The sequence below is a fragment of the Chaetura pelagica genome, unplaced genomic scaffold (assembly GCF_000747805.2).
Source record: "Chaetura pelagica isolate M959 unplaced genomic scaffold, ChaPel_1.0 scaffold10, whole genome shotgun sequence".
NCBI classification, from domain to species: domain Eukaryota; kingdom Metazoa; phylum Chordata; class Aves; order Apodiformes; family Apodidae; genus Chaetura; species Chaetura pelagica.
In genome coordinates, this window is record NW_009952263.1 from 7,559,632 (window position 1) to 7,583,470 (window position 23,839).

At 39.0% G+C, this 23,839-nt stretch overlaps 1 protein-coding gene across 1 annotated transcript in view; it reads left to right on the top strand.

Moving 5' to 3' along the window:
• The window catches only part of SATB1 (SATB homeobox 1), a 76,454-nt gene that overhangs the window by 24,474 nt on the left and 28,141 nt on the right, over positions 1-23,839 (top strand). Inside the window, exons 6-8 of the mRNA XM_010007630.1 lie at positions 2,963-3,074; positions 5,814-6,268; positions 15,145-15,366. Coding sequence (XP_010005932.1) covers positions 2,963-3,074; positions 5,814-6,268; positions 15,145-15,366 — 789 coding nt within the window. The remainder of the gene's footprint in view (positions 1-2,962; positions 3,075-5,813; positions 6,269-15,144; positions 15,367-23,839) is intronic.

Sequence of the window (23,839 nt, forward strand, 5' to 3'; positions counted from 1 at the left end):
AAGGACAGGCTTCTACGAGATATGCTAAGACTGCAAATTTGTGACCAGTTTTTGCATTCTATTTATTTGTGATGTGTGAAAAAGAAATCAGATTATGAGTGATGAATGTGATACATTTGAATATTTGTATGATAGATTTATATTCATTGTCTTCTACATGGAAGGCATCTGCCTCTGTGCCTTACAGATAAGGAATGCCTCTGTACAGTAGTACATATGAATATGATGTGCTTCAAATACAATAATTTTTGTGTTGATTATTGATAAGTATAAGCCAAGACACAGGGAGCTCTTCATATGTAATGACCTGAGAAATAAAACTTCAGTATGTCTCCAGTCTAGATCATTGATCTCTAAAGACCAGTAACTCATAGGGCTAATCTTCAGTTTTAGGCCCTGAGCATAGTGAGCATTCCTATATGTAGATTGCCACAGCAACGTACAGGAATTCTACAGCTATAGGAATTTCTGTAGCAAAGTGCATCTCTCTGCACTGACGTGACTGCAGGTTTGATGACAACATAATAAATAAAGCATAGAAACAATGAAATTCAATGTTGTCAAGTTATTTTCTGAGTTAACAAGGTAGTAATATTTTATCTGACTTGTAAAATTTTGCCTTCAGTGAATTAGTAAATAAATCATTGATTCCTACTGATGAGGATCCTTAGCGTAGGTAATATCACTTGAATGTTTGCATGAAGTGTTCTTGAAGAAAAAGCAGGATACTTTTCATTTTAAAACGTGTTGATAATGTCTGTGGGGTTTTTTTTATCTACTTTGAAGAGCTGAAGTAAAATCCCAATACTAGCCATTAGAGCCTGAAATTCACATTGTGTCAAAGAAGCTAAAATTTCTAGCAGTGTTACTTAAACAGGCCAGTCCCCTTTCTGCTTGTAAAATAAAGTGACTGCATTAAATTTATTCCTGAAGAAGCAGGGGATGTCACAAGCTGCCATGTCATTGGCATATGTTCTTTGTAAAATGACATGGAAGGGAGGACTAGGGAATCCTAGACAAACATCTGCATCAGTATTAGGTAATTTACTAAATTTTTCTTAATATTCATGTTCGCACTTTAAGTGAAGTTATTTGGGCAGGAGAAGATTCGGAAAGGGGCAAAGTAAAATGAGAGAAAAACACCTTGAAGTCTAAACAACATCTGCAAAATATGCATAAGCTCATATGGTGTGGTGGTCTGTTACACGTGCAGGTCCCCATTTTGCACATGCAGATGGGCAGGTTTTGCACATACAGCAGCTGCACTCAAATCATTTACCAGTTCAGATCCAAGGGACTTTTAAAATCATGCCTTATGCATCATGTGTCCATGTTTAAAATGATTTAATCTGTAAAAGACTTTAAACAGTAATTCTGTAAGTATTAGACATTAATGATACTGCTATTATATTGGAAATGGAAATTGGGTTCACCTGAGCTTGGTTCAGGTCATTCAAGAGTTGCAGAAGTCTATTAAGATTTCATTCTCCTTTTGTACCACTGACAAAAGGCTTCTCGCTAACTTCAGAAGTGCCAGATTTTTATCAAGGAATGGTAAGAATTTTGGTGATTCAGAGAAACATTAAAATAGCTGCCTGGTGAGTAGAGGGTGTCCAGATTTGGCATGAATAATGTTGCCTCACTCTAGCAGTTCTGAGCTTCCACAAATAGCTTGTTACTGAATAACACGTTAGAAAATGGTTATCGTGAACTTCACTCCAATAATCAAGGCACTTCTACTCAGAAACTGAACTAACCTTATAAAAGAAGATTTACAGTGATATTTATTGTGTTTTTACTCCAAACTTTCTTCCAGTGGTTGTTGCAGTTCCTGTAGCAAAGGGTTGATACTGTACATTGATTTTACAACAGCACAATTATAGCTAAATGTTACATGCTGAATAATGAAACATAAACAGCACTTTGTCTTTTTGACTGTCACTGTTTTCTCAATAGACTGGACAATTCCTATAAGCCAAAAGTAACTACTTCACATAGAAATCTGAAGGATGGCAAAGTTCACTCTACTGAAATGATGTTTACTAATTTTGTTGCTCATATGTCATATGCTGAGTATTATTTTCAAGCTGGAGCATTATCTCATTTTGCAAGGCTTAGTTTTAATTGATTTTGTAAAAGAATGTACTGGAACTGAAAGTTTTATGCATTGTGAATTTCACTATTTTGAAATTGGTCAAAACTGAGCAGAAGGTAAATTTCTCACTGCAGCTATCTGATGTCTTGAGAACCTTTGAAAAAAAAAAAAAATTGTCTCTATCATCCCATGGTCTATTTTACAGCTAATATTGTTACAGAATTTGACATGACAATAAGAGCTTTTCGTAAGCCTGTTTCTGCAAATCACTTAAAATACCCTGTTTAGGAAAAAGCAAGTCTGGATTCATTTTGGATTATTACATACATATTTTATTCTACTACAAAACTCCTTACTTTATCCTACTAATAAATCACTCAGATAAACTTTCATCCTCTGATCTTCTGGGGTCTGCCCTGTGATAAGCAGCACAAAGGGAATGAGCATGTGTAACCTGGGGCTCTGCTTGCATTTTTTGATTCAGTGTAGGATTTGTATGCCTGTAAACTTGTGTGGGTATGTGAAGGGTCAATCATCTTTAAAAGCAGAAAGAGTATGAACAAAAAGCACTCTCAAGATTAGCCTCTCATGTCCAGAGCCCATCCCATTGCCTGATGTTTCTGGGTCAATAACTTTGTTCTTCCCTTAGTACATCTGCTTTTTTTGCTCCCATTTACGATATACCTCAGTTTGGTTTTATGCTCAATTAATGAGTTTTTTTAAAGGCTTTGAACAATAGGATTAAAAATGCAATATGTTTCTCAAACTCTAAAAATACAATGGTTTCAACAATTGAAATAAATTGTGCTTTGACTTGGACTGTGCTGTATTACAGATTTATTTTTTTCTTCTCCCCTTTTCACACAGAGTATGATTTCTTCCATTGTGAACAGCACTTACTATGCAAATGTCTCAGCAGCAAAATGTCAGGAATTTGGAAGGTGGTATAAACATTTCAAGAAGGCAAAAGATATGATGGGTAAGCAAAAAAAAAGTTTTTAAAAATTGCCTTGATGGTGGATACATACTGTTATGTGTCACGTTGAGGTCTGTCACAGTCATATAAGAAGCCAGGTCCCTTCATGATAAGTTTAGGATGCTTTTGATGAGTAGAAGTAGAAAGTACATATATAGTGAAAGAATTCATTTAAATAAATATTTGCTATTGAAACAGCCAAGCTGACTTGGGTTGCCAGAGATGTAAAGCTGTCATTCTGTAAATCTAGAGATCTTCTTACTGCCCAAAACAATTGTTTAAAAAACCTGTTTCTGGAACTGTGATGGACGGATTTTTTTAATGTTTGTAATTTTTTTCTTGCTCTGGCTAATGTATATTTAAAGAAACAGGCTTCTGTAACTATCACTGCCTTCCATCAAGAAAGCTGTGATTTTATAAATTCATATCTTCCTCTAATTTTGGGACCCTGATTTAATTTAATTTTAACAAATAGTTGTTGTGACAATTATTTGCTTACTGTGGTAAGCCCAAGTAAATTACTGCAGGAAAAAATCCATCAGTTGAACATAATAATTCTGTAATACCCTTTATCTCTCTGTATTGTCCGTTTCAAAAACTGTTTCTTAAACCTGTGAATGTAATCTTGAGCACTGTATGTCAGGCAATTTCTATGTAGTTTTCAATAGAATGAAGAATTGGGACCTCAGTTGGGATGAATTTTGAGCTTGACTTAGATTTCAGTATTTGAAGCAAAATTATTCATCTACCAAAACGGGTTCCTTGCCTTTTATAGCTTAAGGCTGTAATGAAGACAATGCATCACTTTTGTGATAATTGCTTGAATTACTATTCCAAGTGAATGGCTCACTTGGGTTAATCTCTGCCTTCTGCTAGTGAAAAAGGCAGCTTCTTTATCTACTTCATACCTTCTGTGCAGCACTGAACCCTTCTTCTGAGACCACCAAAGCTGGTGGTAAGACTTCAACTTGGTTTTAAGTGGTCCATATGCAACCCAGCAGTACACCTGCATGGGGGTGTGACCTCTCTGTAGTGTCCTCTCCCACCTCTATTGCTGCAGCACTCCCACAAAGGGCAACCCCTGTAAAATTTGCCTTACACAATGTCTTGCAAGACAGGTTCACCATCCATTTATTTCAGGGACAATGAAATCAGGGCATAGGAAACGTGTGCTTGTGTGTATTCCTGTGTGACCTAATGCTGGGGGCAGAGGCTGTGCTGCCTCCAAAGCCACATGGAAAAGGAGCAGAGGGTGCTCTGATAGGGGACCCATTAATGCTGTGGACACCAGACCTCTCTGCAGAACAAGGCACTTAGGGGTTTTTTGGGTTTGGGATTTTTTTGTTGGTTTTGGGTAGGGGGTTGTGCTTTTTGTTTGTTTGTTTGTTTTTTGTTTGGTTAGTTTGGTTTTGTATTTTGTTTAATTTCTGCCCATGATAGGACAGAGGGGGAAGGCAAGCCTGCGGGTGGAAATCTAGGTGCCAATTTCTTCTTCCAGCTCTCACCCCTGTGGAGGAAAGGGTGGTCTTCCACTGAAGGACTCTTAGTGCAGTTCATAATTACTATGAAAAGCTCATACACTGCCTTTTTTTAAAGAAATATGCTTTATTAGTATAAGAAACAATTGCTACAGCAGTTTCGTGAAGATACTCGACTTTTGGTTTTTAAATAAAGCATATTTTCTTAAAGCTATCTCCAGACCTGCATTGCTAAAACTCTAGAACTGAGATTGTTTAAACTGAAAAAGCGACATACATTGATGAAAAGAAGGCTCCTTTACAGCAGCCTAAAGTTAATTTATATTGTCTTATCATGCACAAGTGGGGAGCTGGAGCAACTCTTGTAGTTTAAAAAACTGTGTTGTTCATTAAAAAGGAGGGTGTGTCAAGGCGGATGAGTTAATATAAGAAAAAAAATCAACCATGTTGCAAGTCACTGAAAAAAACCATGCATACATGGTTGCAAGATAAAGCAGCCCATCTGTGTAATTTACATAAATTATACTAGTTCCTAGCAGTCCCATACAATTGATGCAGCATCTAGAAATTAGCAGAGCATGGAGAGGTCCATATCCCACCCTGCTTGTTACAGATTTCCAGTGGCTGGGAATTGCAGATGTCGTGGCAGGGACACCATGGGAGGAACAAAACCAGTTATTTGGGGCTGCTCTCTCTGTTCAGGGTGTGCTTTCCTGTATCATCTCTCCGTACCCTTTGTGCAGATGCATTTACCATTGCACCCGCATCTTCTGCAGCACAGAGTGGTTTCCTGCCTCTTCTCTTCAGCTCCACTCTAGTTGCTTGCTGCCTTGCCTGAAGTCCCTCTCATCCATAGCTTTGGGGATGCAGTCTGCAGCCACACACCACGTTGCACCTTTGCAGAACTCTCAGCAAGTTGCTCCTTTGCCATATGTGGTTTCCAGCACATGGTTTTGCCTATGATATTCTGCTGGTTTCTCCAAGGGCCTGGTGATGATGGTGGGGCAGTTTGTTGGATGCTGGTGTTTGTTGGGGTTTTTTTTAATATATTCACAACACCATTATTTGTAGGTAAATTTTGAAGGCAAATAGTCTCAGCAATGATGTTATGGGCCTGCTGGTGTAGACTGGAGAATATAGTAAGCGTGAACCTGAATGCGCCATTTTGTATTTTCTTATTTTTATTAGCACATCTTACGAGGAGCACAAAGTCTGTGATTTTCCATCTTACATTGGCTTTTTCAATGTTTCTTTTCCACCGTAGTTGAGATGGATAGCCTTTCTGAACTATCCCAGCAAGGTGCCAACCATGTCAACTTCGGTCAGCAGCCAGTCCCAGGGAACACAGCCGAACAGCCTCCATCCCCTGTTCAGCTTTCTCATGGTAGTCAACCATCAGTTCGGACCCCGCTTCCAAACCTGCACCCTGGACTTGTATCTACTCCCATTAGCCCTCAGCTGGTAAATCAGCAGCTGGTAATGGCCCAGTTGCTGAACCAGCAGTATGCAGTGAACAGACTTCTAGCCCAGCAGTCCTTAAACCAACAGTACTTGAACCACCCTCCTCCTGTCAGTAGATCCATGAACAAGCCGTTGGAGCAGCAGGTCTCAACAAACACAGAGGTGTCTTCCGAAATCTACCAGTGGGTCCGTGACGAGCTGAAACGAGCAGGAATCTCACAGGCAGTATTTGCACGTGTGGCTTTTAACCGAACTCAGGTCAGTCATGTTTTACTTATTTTAATTTTTTTAAATTTAACAGTCCCTTCTTTTGCTCTGTTTAGTAATTACCACCTTTTAAGTGTCTCTCCTCATTTCTGCCTTGTCACCTAGCTCCTGTGAGGGAACCTCGCTTCCTTGCAGGACCAGTGTCCATGTTGGTACAATACAGAAATCTTCCCACTGTTCTTGCAGTCGCCTTGATTCCTCTCCAGTTGTGATGGTTTATGAATATCTTAAACTTAATTTCCTGGAAAGGACATGAACGGTTCTATGCAGAACCAGTCACAAAGTCACACAACAGACTGTCTTGTGCTGCAAAGGTATACCCGTACTGACCACATGCATGCACTGAACAACATATCTTCTTTCTCAGGTGTACCTGGGGTGGTCTTTTATTCCTCTTTGCATTTATGTCTATTATTTTCTAGTGAAAGTTTTAATATCTTTTCGGGCTTCTGAAAAGATTACAAAATAAAAGCTTTATTTTTAGATCATCTACTCTTGTCATATATTTTTGTAGTTTGTTGCAAAAACAGTAGTTGCTGAGATTGCCAATGTCCACGTCAGAACATATACTTCAGCTTTTCAATGCAGAAAAACTTAGCCCTAGCAAAGCTGATAAGTAACACTAAAATGTGTTATTTTTTACACCTGTTTTAGAAGCTAACCCTGTTATAATTTATTCTGCTCTATGAATTTAACTTAATGCCATGTTTCATGGAATTTAATCAAGCAGAAATTATGGAAGAAATGCCAGTATATCCAGTGCAAATAATAATATTTCAAAATTTTAGAAGTCTGTTTTAACAGAAAATAAAACAGGATTCTTTTTAAAAGGAAATGAAAATTAAAATTATATAGGTAAATTTGCTTTGGATTTCACATTTTTAAACTTAAGGAACAAGTATTTGTCCATTGTAGAATATAGTAAAAAAAAAAAAATCTTAATTTGGGCTTTTCTTGAAATGCTGATGTTTCTCCTTGCATAGCTTAGAGAATAAAAATTCTGTTTCAAATGCACTGGTACCAGGTTTGAATCAGCATGTAATTTGTCATTGTTCTGAATTATTATCACTTTAAAAATTTTTACATCCTCTTTTAGCTAAAAGAAAGTATAGTCATGGTGTGAATTCTCTGTAGAGCTCTATGTGTGTGTCTTTCCTCCTTAACAGCAGAGGTTTTCAAGTTCTGGGCCCTTCATACCAAATTTCATGGGATATATAAACTCATGCAAGAATTACGTAGGTAAGTTAGGTTCAGGCAGTGTTATGTTGGCAAATAAGTCACACAGTTTTGTTTAATACAATGTTTAACACTTTAACTATTGATACACTATGTAGTAGTTAATAATAGTAACTTCAAGTCACCGCAGTTTGCAACTGCCATCTTACCTGAGCAAAAAGCAAAGCAAATAGTTCAGAAAATAAATAATTTATTAGATATTTACTTATTTCTCAGACATGCCCAAAAGCAGTTTGTTTCTGCTTAGCTTCCTCCCCCCTCCAAAGTAATTTGATCATTTTTTGTCAGCTAGTTTTGCATACAGCTTTTGGTCTCTCATTTGTGCATGAACAGTGTTGTTTGTCTCAAGTACAAGGACAGTTGGTTCTGACTGAACATTGAATTTATAATATACAGTATAAGAAGATGCTCTTGAAATGTGATCAGTGCAACTGTAGAACCAGATTTGTAGTGCCAATACCGATTCCTGATTACTATATATATTTATTTATTTATTTTACTACAAATGTTATTTAAAATGTTACTGAACTTCATTTCTTCCATAGATGTTGTGGTTAACCAGCTTGGTAAAATGTGTTCAAAGTGACCCCAACTGGGAAGAAACCCCAAAATGAACGTTGAAAAAAAATCCCATGAAGAGATATGAAATATATATGTAATATATTTTGCCAGTTTTCAGCCAAATTTACATGAAAGAATACAGAGTAGTATCCCTCTATCCTACCAATTGTGTTAGCTAGTCAAATTATTATTTGTACCGAACTACATAAGATTTTGCAGTATGTGTTACGCATTGTGGTAACCATAGAGAACAGAATGGAAAAATACTAGAAGCCTAGGCAATATTAGCTTTTTGTTGCCACTAAATATCTCAGCATATTTTTAATATGAAGGAAAACCCCCATTGAATCCGAAGGAGTTTGAAGAAGGCACGTTTTATCTTTGCAAAACTGAAAAATTAATTGTACTCACAGAAACAGTTGATAACCAGTACAGGTAGAGATATGTGTGGTCCTTACAAGAAAGCATTTAAATTTGTTTTGCTTGCTGTAGTTTGGAATTTATCTCAGGTTACTCAAGGATACATAACATTTTACTAAATTAACAGTACTTTAATAGCTAGTGTTATTTAGATGTTATTTCTAATACTGTTGTTGTATCTTTTGTCTTTTTTTTTTTTTTTCCTGGCTAGAGCAAGAGAAAATGCTTGTTTAAATTCATCTACTGTTTTCTGAGATAAAAAGCTAACTCAGGCTTACCACTGACATTTTTGAGACTGTCATAAGCATATTTGAGCCGTGTCCAGGGACCATATCATGCCATCAGTTTCTGAAGGCAGATCTCACTGAAACCGGTTAGGAGTTCTGTGCAAAAAAACTCTGATGTTGAGATATGGTCTCAGATGAGGAGAGAGATTTGCTTTCAGCATAAAAGTTAAGGAAGGAAGTGAACTGTAAGAGTAATTTAGCTTGACGTTTTTGCAGTAGAAATGGACTTTGGTTGAATTGGCTGAAGGTGTTGGCATCTCTTGGTTTACAGACTTGTGCTCTGCAGTATGAATACAGAATTTGGTGGGGGATTTTGCTTGGGAAGAGGGGTTTCTGCCAGCTTAATGCGGCAATTCAACACTTGACCCTAAATTCAGATAATTTTTGGAAGAGAGTTAATTAGAAATATTTCTGCTTCTTCCCAGCCCAAAACAAAGAATTTAGTAAAGTTACTTCTGAAAACTAGGGTGTCTTTTTTTATTATTTATTTTATTTTTATTATAATCTCTTTATAAGGCGGTAAAAAAACTCTCAGATACACCTCAGAAAACTGAAAGGGTCTGTAGTGTCTTCTTGGATAATTTCCCCCCTACTCTTAACTTCAAAATGGTAGTTTCAAAACTGTGTAGTTCTGAGGAATGCACCTTGCAAAGTTTAATCAAAGAGGAGTCCGAGGTAGCTGTAACTTGAATGAAAATAAGCATCTATACAGGCACGATAGAACAGTTGTTGTAGGGAGCAGAAGTTATTTTGGAGGGTGGAACACCTCTTCCCATGAGAAATTTCACAGTGAGCCTTCTAGGAATGCTTCAGAGTGTGGTGGGGTCTGAAGTTCTGTTTGTCCTTCAGCAGTTGCGATTCCAGCACGCTGGTTGCAAGTGAACAGCTTGAATCCTGTTAGCACCCCTTTGTAGTGCACCACAGAAAAGTTTGTTGAGTCAGGATTTGTGCGAGCAGATCTGAGTTTCACCTCATGCATGGCTACCAAATGTGGTTTGGGGTAATTTCGTTAAATTGAGCAGCTTATGTTTCAGTTGCCATCTGACCAAATTAATAAACATTACATTTTTTTCAGTGCACTGTGCAGACACTGCCGCTCTCTTGAAAGAGCCAGTTCAGTATTTTTCTGTGCTTTGCTGGCCAGAAAATGGTGTTTGTGATGAGCTTGATTGCCCAGGTGGCATTGGGTAGCTGTGGGTGATGGTGCTGATGCATTGGGGCAGCCCCCCCAGAGCATGATGTCCCACACCAGCCTCTGCCGCAGCCTCAACATCACAGAGTCACAGTCGCAGAGTGGTCGGGTTGGAAGTGATCTCTGAAGATCATCTAGTCCAACCACCCGCTAGAGCAGGATCGCCTACAGTTGGGACAGCAGCCTGTTCCAGTGCCCTGTTACCGTCACAGTAAATAAGTTTTTCCTTATATTTAGGTTGAACCTCCTATGCTCCAGCTTCTGCCCATTTCCTCTTGTCCTGTCATTGGACACAAGAGTCCAAAAGAGACTGGACTCATCCTCCTTACGTTCATCCTTTAGGTATTTATAAGCATTTATGAGATTCCCCCTCAGTCTCCTCTTCTCCAGGCTAAACAGACCCCTTTCTCATAGGGCAGACACTCCATTCCTCTAATCATCTTTGTGAGCCTGTGTTAGATTCTTTCCAGTAGCTGCTTAACCTTCCTGAACTAGGGAGCCCAGAACTGGAGACAGCATTCCAGATGTGGCCTCACCAGAGCAGAATACAGGGGAACATGACTTACTGGCCACACTCTTCCTCTGAACACACACATCAGCAAAGTGGCTCAGCCCGCCTCTGCAAATTTGCAGTGAAACCCACAAGTTCTTTACGCTGTTTTATTTTTCCTGAGAGAGCTGGAGTGGAGCATCGGTGTTTGTTTGGCTGAATCACCTTCGGTGCCCTAAACAAATAAACAAACTCCTCTGCCATTTCTGTCTGGCGTTTGTAAATGTAAACATGAGTCAGGAAACGGAAAGCTCGGGTTCCCACAAGCGAGCCTGACATTTGACTTGGAAGTGTAGCTTAACCTGGTGCAGGGCTGGGCGACATGTACATCCTGCGCGAGCAAGGGATTGTGTTAGTCATGGTTGTGGTTGGAACAGTGACCTGGGGCTGCCTGTCTCTGTTTGTGTACACTTTCAACCATAACATTTGTTGCATGAACTTGGGTGCTGCTGTACGGAGGTGACCTCTCGGCTCCATCTCCACAAAAGGAGGGGGAGTGCTTTTCGCTGCTTTTGCCTTGTCTGACTATTGTAATTTTATTTCTTCCCACCAGTGACAGTTTTTCATCTCAAGGTTTTTGAGTATTTCTCGGTGTTTCTGCCAGATACCTCTTCTCTCCCCCTCCTTTCTACTTCACCCTTATGCTTGTTTAAAATATTAGCTGTCCGGATACATTGCCTTTCGTTCATCTGTAATGCCTTTCCTCATATTTGAAAACTTCTGTGTATGTAGGCCTGTGCTCATGCTAATTCTGGGCAATTGCTCTTTCGAGGGAGAATACTTGGATGCACTAAACAGCTCTGTGTAATTTTAAAACAAAACCTAAGTTTACACAAACCACCTTCTCAGGCACTTATTTTTTTTTTCTTCCACTTTGTCTTTGGCACACTTTATTTTCCAGTAAAATGAAAAATGAAGATGGATTATTCAAAATTGATAACAGTAATGGACCATCATGTAATGTTTTATTGAATTTGAGTTCTGTAAATTATGTGGTAGAGAGAAATTTGCCTGCTTAAGTATAACAGAAATTGCCACTGTATTCATATAATTCTTCATAGTGTAATTTAAGAAAAAGCACACTATCCATATCACTATTGAATAAAAGGTAAAAAGGTGCTATTACACTATCATGACAGCTCTCCTCTTGCTACTAAGCGACGCAGATAAATGTGTCTGCTTATAACTTACTTGGCAGGGATCCAGGCTTGTGGGTGGAGCTTGCAAATAATCTTCCACCTGGACACAGGATGGGAGGACCCTGCAATGGACAGGGGGTAACATTCAGGGTGTTCTGCATGTTTTGTGGAGGTTTGGGCAAATTGCATTTTGCTTCTGGCAGCTTTGAAGTTCTATCAGGCTGATAAAATCTATTTGAATCTGTGATTAGTTTCAAAGAGGAGACAAACTGGGGGCCAGACAGACAGTGTTTTTATTCATATTGGCAGACACTTTCGTTTATCTCCAGTTTTAAAGAATTCATAATTAGCTTTTGAAAGCCTTGATAATATTTAGTGAACGTTTTTGTGCAATTAGTAACGAGTTATACTTGTGGTGATGTGTAAACTTTCTTTTCTTCAGTGGGGACCTGGTAACATTTTAAGAAAATACATTTCCAGTGTGAAAAGAATAGAAGGGAGGAACAGAGAGGAGGACTCTGAGCCTGCCATTGATTACAATCTCTACAGAGAGCAACAATTAGCTTTTGTGCAACCTGAGGTGCAATACCAGGACATCACACCAAGACTTTTATCTTAGCAAACCAGTTCAAACCCGGTGAAACAAGCAGTAAATCTCTGCCTGTCAGCATGGGGCAGAATGCTTTCTTTCTAGGACTTTCCCATTTTACACGTTGTCTAACAATCTTTTTTTGTGCTCAGAAAATGTAAGCAGTAGCAATGAAGCAGGTAAACTGTATTGTAAGACTGCCTGCACCTGTTATTACACCTTATTTTTCATGTTATTTCCTCACATATTCTGACCTTTAGGTTCAGAGCTTCTAGAAGCAAACACCTCCTCCTGGCCTTCTCCTCAGCCTCTCACCTCCCCTCTTTTCTCTGCATCTGTGTCCTCTCCTCTCAGCTCATGCAGAGTTGTGGCAGTGATGGGGGAAGGAGAGGGGAGTAAATACTTAATGGCATTTCTAGTCACCAAGAGGTGTCCTGCAGCAATGGTTATACTGACAATGCAGGAAAAATACAAACCCCAATTTCCTTTGTTTACTTATTTCACTGAGGGGAGAGAAGTTATAGAAGAAAAACAGCCTTGTCTGCTTTTTTTAGCTGCCCACTATGTGGCAAAGGCTTATATGAGCAAATATTTTCTATTATGGGCTAAAGTATTTTTCAGGGACATTTCCTGTGGCTGACAGTAGGCTGGCTGTTAGTAAGGAGTTGTCCTCTCCTGCCAATGATCACTCCACTTGAGTTTAGTTTTTTCTGTTTAATCCTGATGTGGTTGTTTTCAGCACAGTAGCAGCCAGAAATCACATGTGTTTACACCTCCATCATACATTCTGTGCTCTGCAGACAGCTTTGCCTTGTCTCCAGCGGCACCAATCATTTTTGGACTCTCTTGGAGGATGGGTCATGTAACCCTACCATTGACAAACAATCATAACTGTGGGTTTGAGTATTTAGAAGTAGAAAAAAATTATAGACAAGAACTTAATTTCCATATTTGCTAAAATGTTAACTTATTATTAGATGATTCATTGAGAAAATTTTGAAAACTTATACTCCACCCAAATGTGGCTTTTCTTTGTAACTCGTTTATTTGCCTTTTAGGTGTTTTCTGTCTAGATACTAGAAAAGGGGAGGGATGAAGAATAGTGGTAAGAAAGTAGCCCCAGAATTATTATGTTTTTTAACCCTCCTCCGGAATATTTTTCATGCTTAGTGCTGAAGACACTGTTCATGTTTTCCATCCCATTTCCCTTTTACGTGTGCAGGCACAGGCAGGGCCATGAGGACCATGCTGGACCCAGGGTAGTGGTTAGCAGCTCTGTTTTCATCACCCCTGAGAGATGGAGGACAGCAGGGCAAATGCAGAGCTTGTAGCTGCACTGTATGGGCTCTGACCAGCTGCCTGAGAGCGATGGCTTTGCAACACCTTTGTGAAGGGCTTTAGCCTGATAGGATAGGACCTTTGAGAGAGGGTACAAATTCCATAGGTTCTGTGAGCATCAGACTTCCTTACAGAGTGGGTTGATTCTTGGACTCTAGCTATCTGGAGCACTCCCTTAGGAATGGTTATCTTCAGTCAGGATTGCCTGTCTTAATTTGTGTTAGCTCTTTTGTTGCCTACCTCCCTCCCCTCCATTCACCTCTCTGTTATCCCAAATAATTTAGAACAGTTCTTTAGTAAAGAAGCATTGAGTTGTGTTATTTCTTTCCAATCACATCTGTGTTCACATGTTACACTAGCAATAAAAGCCTCTCATACCAACCCTGTCCTTGTCCCAGTGTGGCAACAGCATTTTTTCTAAAAAGAAGTTCACATTCGCTTTTGCAAAAAGTTTTCTTATCACTGCTTTGTTACTTCAAGACAACAGCATTTTGTATGCCTGACATATTTAAAAAGAGAATTTGGCAGGGGGGAGATTTCAAGAACCTGTTGACATTAAAGTTGCAGTGGTACTCACAGGTTCATAAATATTTAATCTTTTAGACTAACTAGGTATCCCAGACTGCCAGTCCTGCTCAACTGCTGAGAACCAAGATGAAATTATTGCATAGGAAACCCAGTGAGGTCTGTACAAGCAGCTGGTGGCATGCCATCATCTGCAGCCTGGCCATCTCCAGCTTGCTGCTAGGGATGCCCCGTTTGCTGTTTGCCTCTCATTCCCCAGCGCTCGCTTGTGTCTGTTGTTGCTGGACTCTGAAAATAATCAAAGAACAACAATGGTACATGGACTTAGGAAGTAGGACCTACACAGCAGGTGCTCAAATAGCCCAAGCCATGGACTGGGTGAGGATTAGGGTTGACCTGGATGAGAGAGGGGGACGGTGGGTGAAGAAGGGGGAGCATGCAACAGTGAATTTCTTCACTTGTTGTTGAACTCCAATATACAACTCTCAAAACGATGTATTGTCTTACAAAAAATACAGACCTGAGTCAGTTAAGCAGTACTTGAGAACCTAACGAGTTTATAATTTCAGATTAGTTGTGAAATATCACTTCCTTTCCAAAAGCTGTTTAAGTTGCTAGAAATGTGGAAGGCCATTTTTTTTTTAGGTTGGCTAAGCATTTTGTCTGGGAAGCCTGAGAACACCCTCTTGACTATCTGTGTTTCACTTAGTCTTAATGTCTTGTGATTGCCAACTGAAAGATTTCATGGCAAGTTAAGCCAGTAAAAAGAGGGAGACCTATTAGGCAGATTCAGTTTATGTTGTATGTAAACCAGATGCATAATAAAATTAAGGGTACAATTAAGGCTCTCTGCTACCTAAAATGCCATTAATATATTCCAGTGTGGACTGAATAGTGCATTTGCTGCTGTTGTTCTCAGCCCAGTGGAAGGAAGGAAGAAGGCTGCTAAGGAGTGGCTTTGCAGAGCACAGCTTTCCAGGCGCTCACCTGGGCTAACTCTCCAGCGTATTTTTTATTTCCCTCCCTCCAGGGCTTGCTCTCAGAAATCCTCCGAAAGGAAGAGGACCCCAAGACTGCCTCGCAGTCCTTACTGGTAAACCTTCGGGCTATGCAGAACTTCTTGCAGCTGCCAGAAGCCGAACGAGATCGAATTTACCAGGACGAAAGGGAAAGGAGCTTGAACGCAGCCTCCGCGATGGGCCCCGCACCTCTGATAAGCACACCACCCAGCCGGCCTCCCCAAGTAAACTGCTCTCTCTCTCTTTGATATCTGCTCATTGTGCTTTCTCACTGTCCTGCTGGGTGATGCCTTTCTTAAAAAGAAGAAAGCTCTTACTGTTGCCTTTTTAAAATGCTTGTAGAGTCGTTATTTGCAGTGCATGTCACAAATTCAATTTAAGAATATAATGGATGGAAGTAGCAGTTTATTGCTACCTATTTTCTAGTTTTAAGATAAATTTTATCCATTATGGCCCCTACAGAGTTTTTTGCTTGTTTTATTGAGGTACAAGATTTACTGGGCCTGGAAGATGCTGGCTCTGAGCTGTCTTTTTTTCCTATCATTCTTAGGTGTTGGTTTAAATATTAGAGGTTCAGATAGGGATTTTGAAGGATTTGGACTGCTAAACTGAGTGGGCAGGTACTGACCTCTTCACTCCTGTGAGCAACAACAGAATTGGGGGAATGCCAAGAAGCTGAATCAGGAGACGTTTAGGTTAGATATCAGGAAAAGGTTTTTCACCCAGAGGGTGGTTGAGCCCTGGAACCAGCTCCCCAGGGAAGTGGTCACAGCACCAAGCCTGCCTGAGTCCAAGAAGTGTTTGGATGGTGCTCTCAGGCACATGGTGTGATTCTTGGGGTGCCCTACGTAGAGACAGGAGTTGGACTCAATGATCCCGATGAGTCCCTTCCAAGTAAGAGTATTCTGTTCTATGATTTTGTTCTATTCTATTGCTTTAAAAAGTATCTTCCAGAACAGGAACAGGTAAAACTATAGGGACGTGTGATAGAAGACTTCATCCCAAAATGCTGTGCATGCTTTTACCAGATTGAGCTACTGACAACTGGGTAATGTAACAGAGTTGCTATTTCCATCTCTCTGAAGGACTGGGATACGTACTTTAAAACTTAGTTTAGTATTTGTTCAAATTAAACTCCTGTTGATTTAAGCAAAATGTAGTGGGGCTATTGGTTTAACTCTCCAAAAGTTATAAAGTTTGATAGATGGTGTAGTCCTGGTGTCTGTTAAGGAAACTCTGATGCTGGTTTTAGGGTACATGAGAAGTGTAGATGTGAACCATAGGAATGCATAGGATTTCCACAAAGAAGAAACACAGTTGTGAATGAAACAGTCTAAAAAACAGCATACCTTTTCTGAAGTACTCTGCATTGCTGTGGTTCAAGGTTGTACCTATGCAAGGTTGTACCTATGTAACTATGATCTACAGAAATGTTATTAACCAAGCTCAGGCATGTGCCTATGACTATATTCCATACCCATTCTGAATGTTATAAATTTCTCTAGGTTATTTTTCTAGTTTTTCTGCAGCTAATGGATGCTGAGGACCACAAGAGAGTAACAAATAACACAATTGTAGGAAAAGGGAGGACAGAGGATCACTTTGACCTGCTGCAGTACTTTGTACAAGAAGAGAAGAAAAAATAGCAGAAAAAACAGACTCTGCTAATGGTCTAGTTTTGTTATCATTAACTGAGTTTAGTCTGTGAAATCCACTATAGATACTCCTCAAGATAAAGGATGAGAGTCTATTTACATAGTAATGCTTTAGTGGGAAATAGTTAAATATAGATAACTGTGTTTAAAATAACATTTGAGTTTGTTTTAATATCTGTACCTGCTCCCACAGCCCAGGTAATTTAGAGCAAAGGCTAACCCTCCATCTTAACTGATCTCTTTCTGCCAAGGTAATGTCTCAGTCTGTCTCAAGTGGTCTTGGGCAATTTCACAGCTAAGGAACAGAGTTAATTACAGGACTTACCAGCAGGATGTGGAGTCAGAGGTAGTCCCTATATTGGTTTTAATTCACACTTAAAACGATATAAAACTCTTGCAGCGAGAAGAAAAGTGAGACTTAGGGCTTTTCCTAACTGACAAAGTCCAGATTTAGAGGCTGGAGGGGAGGAAATTACCTGTCTCCACTGTGCTCATGTTCATAATTACATTTAATTTTTTAGTGGAATTCAAGAGTATAGTTAACCTAATCGTGACAGTTCAAAGTTAAAACACCAAACAGTTTTGTTTTAATCCTTTTTAAGAGGAAAACAAGTTAACAAGGAAACCTTAAAGCTTAATGCTTGAGGTCTACAGAACAAACCAGTTATTTTTCTAGCTTGTATATTGTTGGGGGTTATGCAGCAAAACAGTTGCACTTTACCTAGTGGATTAACCAAGGATGTAGAAACTACTGAGTTGGGATTCTGTGTGACCTTTTTATATGTTGCCAGAATTACCCACCTATAAACACAAGTGGTACTTGCCACCTGCTACTAAGTGCAAGCCCCAAATTTTAAAATAAAAATATCTCTGTTGTTAACATAAGTATGATACTTAATGGTAGAAATAGTAATGAAATTGTTCTAGTTGTTGAACTAGAAAGTATAACTTTATGAATCATAGCAGAAATTTAGGCTGGATGCTGCAAAATTGTTAATGCAGACTACCACTCCAATACCCCCCCAGGTGTCCACAGTTTATTGAATATGTGATACTAAGAAAATGAAACTACTAGTGTCCTCACTACTAAATTTATTTTAAGCAATTATTTAAAGTTCACTATACAGGAATACAGCATAATATTTTTCTAGCTTAGCTGTGAGCTTCTTGGATAACTGTCGAAAGACAAAACAGACCGTTTATCCTGACAACAGAATTTATGCAAGAGCCAACATATTTAATATTAAATCTTTAGACCAGTGTAACATTTGAAACAATTAAACTATGAAACCATGAAAAATGAGAGCTAATATGCCACACATGAAGGTTTATTTTGCAATTGCAAGTTATCAGTTTAGGAAGGATGTGAAAATAAACATCCTGAAGAGGATCTATTTTGCATTTTTGTGTTGCCAACTGGTGGCCAGACAGTAGAGCAGACTTAACCATTTAGCTGCTGAGCTTGTTCTGTGTGAATTTTGCATACTGTTGCATGCAAAAACAGAAAGTGTGACCTTGGAGGTCTGATAGAATAGTAGGAACTCACTGAGCATAAACCCTGGGGCCTGAGTTAGAAGGAACTGTGTTGAATTTATCTCATTTTTACAGCATTCTTACTAGTTGCTACTTGAGCTAATGTATCTGGATTGTTTCCAGTTCTTTTTTGAAATCCTTTAAGAAGCTCTTTGTCCCCCTTACTTTTCCCTTTTCTTTGACTTAAACAAAAAAGCAAAATCTTTTTTTTTACTTTTTTTTTTTTTTTTAAATAGAAATCATTAGTCTCTAATGCATGAGTTTTTGGGATACCTGTATAGCTCTAAGTTGATCAAGTTGTAACAGTCTGCTACCATCTTTCATAGTGGTGGACTGAATGGGAGGAGACAGTGTACACAATTTTTTTCCCTGGGACGTTGTTCATCCTGCCACCTCCAGGGGCAGAAGCCTCTCTGTTAGGCTCTTTCCTGGGGCAATGGAGTGTATGAATTTTAGCATCTCCCTCAGGTACATACTGCATGGAGACATAGTTTAACTTCTCTAACCTAGAAGGAACTAAAAAATACCCTTTCCTGTTCTGTTTGTTGTGTTTGGGGTTTTTTACCTCTTCAACACCTTCATCTTGCAGATCACCCCACAGAGGTCCTTTCTGGGTATCCCTAAGTCAAGCTCAGAGGATGATTCTGTTGCACATTGTATGGGAACAAAGGGATGTGGGGATACTTCAGGGGATGCTGAGTGTGAAGCTGTGTTCAGCGTAGATGGAGTTACCCAGGGAGGTGCTAGGGATGGCCTTTCCCTCCCATTGGAGCAGTATAGGGGACGGGGTCAAGAGGACTCCCTCCTCCTTAGTACAATTTAGGAGAGGATGGAGACAGTTGAACAAGTCACAGATTTTCTTTTCCAGAATATTCTGGTTAAAGCTTGTTAGTCGTCCTGCAGTTATGAACACTTCCTTCTCAGGACAAGTAAACTGCATTTCAGCAGAGCTGAGGAAGAAGTCCCTCTTGCCACTCATATTGCCCAAAGAAATTTTGTGCTGGCTCTTGGGGCTCATCATGATCCTGTGTAAAAGCAGAGTACATGTAAAATCAACAAGCAGAATATCATTTTAACAAGGCAACATTTTAAGAAGTGTCCACAAATCTTGCATGAGTCATGGTTCTGGATGGTCAATCGACAGAACCTTTGTTTTCATAAATATAATCCTGCCATCTGTCTGACTACAGATAAATAACAGTTCCTTCATGCTAAAGCAATTTCAGCTTGGGTCTTAGAGCTAGGACAACACTCTGGAAAGACTGGTCTTGAAGAGGACACTGCTTTTGCTGGTGTTTGAGGACCAGCAAACCTCCATAGCAAGGAACTCCCTATGAAACTCGGTGGAGGGGACCTGGAGTTCAAACACCTGCACATGCCAGATGTTACCACCAGCAAAATTTTTATTTTTAAGTCTGCAGAATTTGAGATTTAGGTTGACAGTCTTTGTGCCAAGTTGCATTTTAATGAAAGTAAAAATGAACAAAATAATAAATGCAACCATCTCACCCCCCCACAAAAACCACCATGGAGGAGAGTTAATGGAAACCCTGACACTTAACTATAACGGCACTTCCAGGCGCCACTGTAATAATGGAGTAGTAAACCTTGTCCTGATAAAAGCTGTTCTGAAAGCAACAGCATTTATTGTACCTCCTGTGCTATTTGCAGAGCAGAACTAAAAAGTAGTTTGTTTTGCCTGGAATGAACTACTTTATGAATTTTAATGTACGATGTAATATTAAAAGCTAAACCAGGATTAAAGAAGATTTTTGTTCCCAAGCTAAAACAGTACTTATGAGAATGTGTTATAAGAGATTTTTTCGTTTCAGTTTTGATGGGAAGGAAATTGAGCTTCCATGTTTGTGAAAACCTCTGAGATTGGTTATTCTTTCTGTAGCAACCTTCCTTTGTTTAGGAATATTGAATCAATCTGGAACTTCTTTCTACTATAATCATTCTTATTTGATCAGAAGATACATATCTAGGAAGGCCAGGAGGGGACAGATGTGGTTTTGTTGTGTTTTTTTTTCAAGTCTTCCTAAATTACTAAATTGATTGGTGATAGGAAGATGACCAAACAAATTTCTGATTCTTAGTGTGTTATGTTTGTAAAATAATTCTCCCCAGTTCAGTTAGTGTTTGCAAAACTTAGTTACTGTAAAAAAAAAAAAAAAAAAAAAAAAAAAAAAAAAAAATTAAAAAAAAATATATAAAAAATTAGCTGATCTGTGGTTTCTTTCCTAAACAGAAAATGTGGCTCTAAGTGTGGGTGGGGTGAGAGGTTGTGTTTAATTGTGGATGAGATGAGCGATTATGTTTTGTTTTGTTTTTCTCTCCAAAATGAATACTTTTTCCACCTCCTCTCCTAAGTCCTGAAGTTGCACTGTTGGGGGCTTTTTTGTTTTCTGTTTGATTTTTTTGAGGAGGAGGGTGTTTTTTCAACGCAGCTTCCAACAGCCTCTCTCTTGAACTCAATTCTAAATTCAACACAACAACCTAGATGCTCACTATGTATGAATTATGAAACAGTTTTATGTATGGATATTCTCCAAGAGGTTAATTAGCATTATTGCATGGAATTCATCAGACCAGAGCAGACCAATGGTCCATCTAGTCCAGCCACAGTCTATACCTGATCTTTGAAGAGAAATTGTTAAGAGGCGGGGGAAGAATTTTTATACTTGGCCAATGATGTAAATTGGAGAGGGAGAGACTATAACTGTGGACAACATCTCTTGATAATCCCCAAGCCATTTAGTACATTAAGACTTTTAATTCTCCTGAAGCTTTTTAGGCTAATATGGCATTTTGATGCAGATATTAGTCTTTTTTGTTGTTCACTTTCTAATTCAATATCAACAAAAGGCAGTAGGGCAATAGGAGTCTTCCCTTTTTTTTTTTTTTTTGTTATTTTTAACTTCAGTGACATATTAGATGCTGTTGAGTTTGTCATACCTGTGTAACAATAGATCTGATTTGCAAAACAGAATGAGGATTTTCAGTAATTCCCCTGGGTTAAGTGCATATCCATATTTAATTGTGCATTGAAAAGCATGAACCAAGATGCATAATTTAAATTAAGTCTCCAACATGGTGTATGAATCACAGTTTTTGATGATCTGGGTGTTCACGGCTCAGTTAGGTGGTCTATGAAGTGCTGCTACCACTTGAAGCTCTTTCGAAGCTGAGAAGCAATTGAAAAGACAGTGTGCTTACAGAAAAGAGGTGTTTTGATCATGAACACAAGAGCAAAGTCTTTCCTTCTCAGAAGATGCCATGGTCTTGTGTATCCTAGCTAAATAACTTTGATGTCTTGTCCTCCCTTTCAGAACTCTCAAAGATTAATTAACAAGTTAGAAATATTTATTTGGGAAGGACTGAAATAACTTTGCCAAAATCACCCTGGGTCCAAGAAGGTGTGTTGACCAAACTGTAACTTTTTTATTTTCTAATTTAGCTCAGCCTCATTTTTGCATGCAAACAGAGAAGCATGTCTTCAGTTGTATATTTAACATCCCCATTGGTTCTCGGGTACCTTGTAGTGAATCCTTTTCATGTAAAGGTTATAAAATTGAGACTGATTTTGTAATTTTCAGATTGTTTCACTGTGCAGTGCTCAGGAGATGCACCTGCTCCTGTGGTCCCTTGCTGATTTTCCCAGCATGAGGCATGTGTTTTCCCTCTCTGTGATGGGAAAAAGAGAGGTTGATGGTGTTGCTCCTCCTGCTTCTTCATGCCTCAAAGATTTCTGAGGAGCCATTGGCCCAGGCTTGGTCAACCTCTAATGCAGTATAACCTGTAAAAGGTCACACTGCAGAAAAGGAAACACCTTCACTCTCCAGGTCACAGCTGCAAAGTACCAGTTGTCTTGAGATTAAAGCAAATCATGTGATAAATTGTACGCCACATTCTGGACTCCTGTTTTCAGACACCAGAAAGTGCTAATGCCTGTCAGCAGGAGACAGGTGGAAGTGTGTGTGGATGCCTCATTCTTGCTGGGGTTTCACCCCTGGCAGCTAATGGGCATGTGTTAGCACAGCTCCTGAAAAGCCTGATAGACAAATCAGACTCAGCGAAAGTGGCATGCACTCCCAGTTTCTGGGCTAGATTATGTTATCTTAAAAGCACTGTGGAGGATAGTTAGCACAAATTGAGCATGACATTTCTAGGAAAAAATGGGCTGATGATTTGCCTAAGTTCATTCCTCACCCAAATTCTTAGACTCTCATATCATGAGACTTGTGAGATATGAAAGCTCATAGAGTATGAGATTAGAAGATGAATTATCATGTTGTCATGATTTCCCTTTGATCCCCAAGGGACTTTAGAGCACAGGAAGATGCTGACTTGTACTGGATTAAGCTGATAGTGAAAGTGTGGTTTTAGACACATACTTCAGAGTAGGCTGAATCACCCTCTGGAAATGCCAACCTCTGTCCATTAGATTTAGAGGTAGCCTGAATGACTAGCTTAGACTAGATGTGTAACTTCTGAATGACTAAATTAATTCAGCTCTCAGCTGAATCTCAGTAGGTTTGAAGCATCATCCTCTTGTGGCTTCTTGGCAGAAAACCAGTCTTTCCTTTCCTCTGGTCCATTTTAGGATTGGTGGTCCATTAGGTCCACTAGTCTTGGGCAAGCATTGCAAGAATAGCTGCTAAAGAAAGTTGTGTCATTAAATATTGAGAGTACTGTAGGATAAGCTGAGCACCTGCTGATTTTTTTGTACCTCTCAACTGATATTGCAGAAACTGCACTATAACCTTGGTGGGATGATTCTTGGTGTTGAAACCTCACTTCTGTCATTTCCAGAGGATGAAGGATAGTTGGCACATCATGTTACTACTGATGTATTTTGTATTGTTTCCGTGTTTCCATCAATGCTGCAGATGTAGCATAGAGGTGGTAATTAAATAATTCTATTATGTTTTAACATGTTTTATTGTAACCTAGACTGCAAGAATAATAATTATTTTATGGATCTAAGTTAAATACAACTAGAATTAACACTTTAAAGAAAGCCCTATCTTGATTTCATGAGTGAGTTGTTAAAATACACATTATTCTAAAGTATAGCCTGATATTATTTTAGAAAGTTAAATTTAAATCAACAACTTTTCTACATTATTGTTCATTTGAGTGTACTGGACACAAAGCATGAATCAAGATCTATCTGTCAGGTTTTATTTCATTAGAGATTCTTTTAAGCTGCAGTTACAGTTTTGACTCAATTTGCATGGGGCAAAGAAATCATGTAAGGATTCACAAATCTCTACAAGAATGTTTGACAGGTTTCCACCTAATTTGTTTTATGACATTAAAATTCACAGTGGTCAGCTAATGACAACTTGTATTTCAGATGCACTCACCTGTTACAATATGCTGGATTTTCTTTTTTTCCTCGCTGCCTGAGATATGGATAACTTAAAATGTTAAGTCTCTGAAAAGCTGAAAAAATATCAGCAAGACTGAATAAAAGGAATAAAATGGAAAGAGGAAATATTTGGGGAGGGAA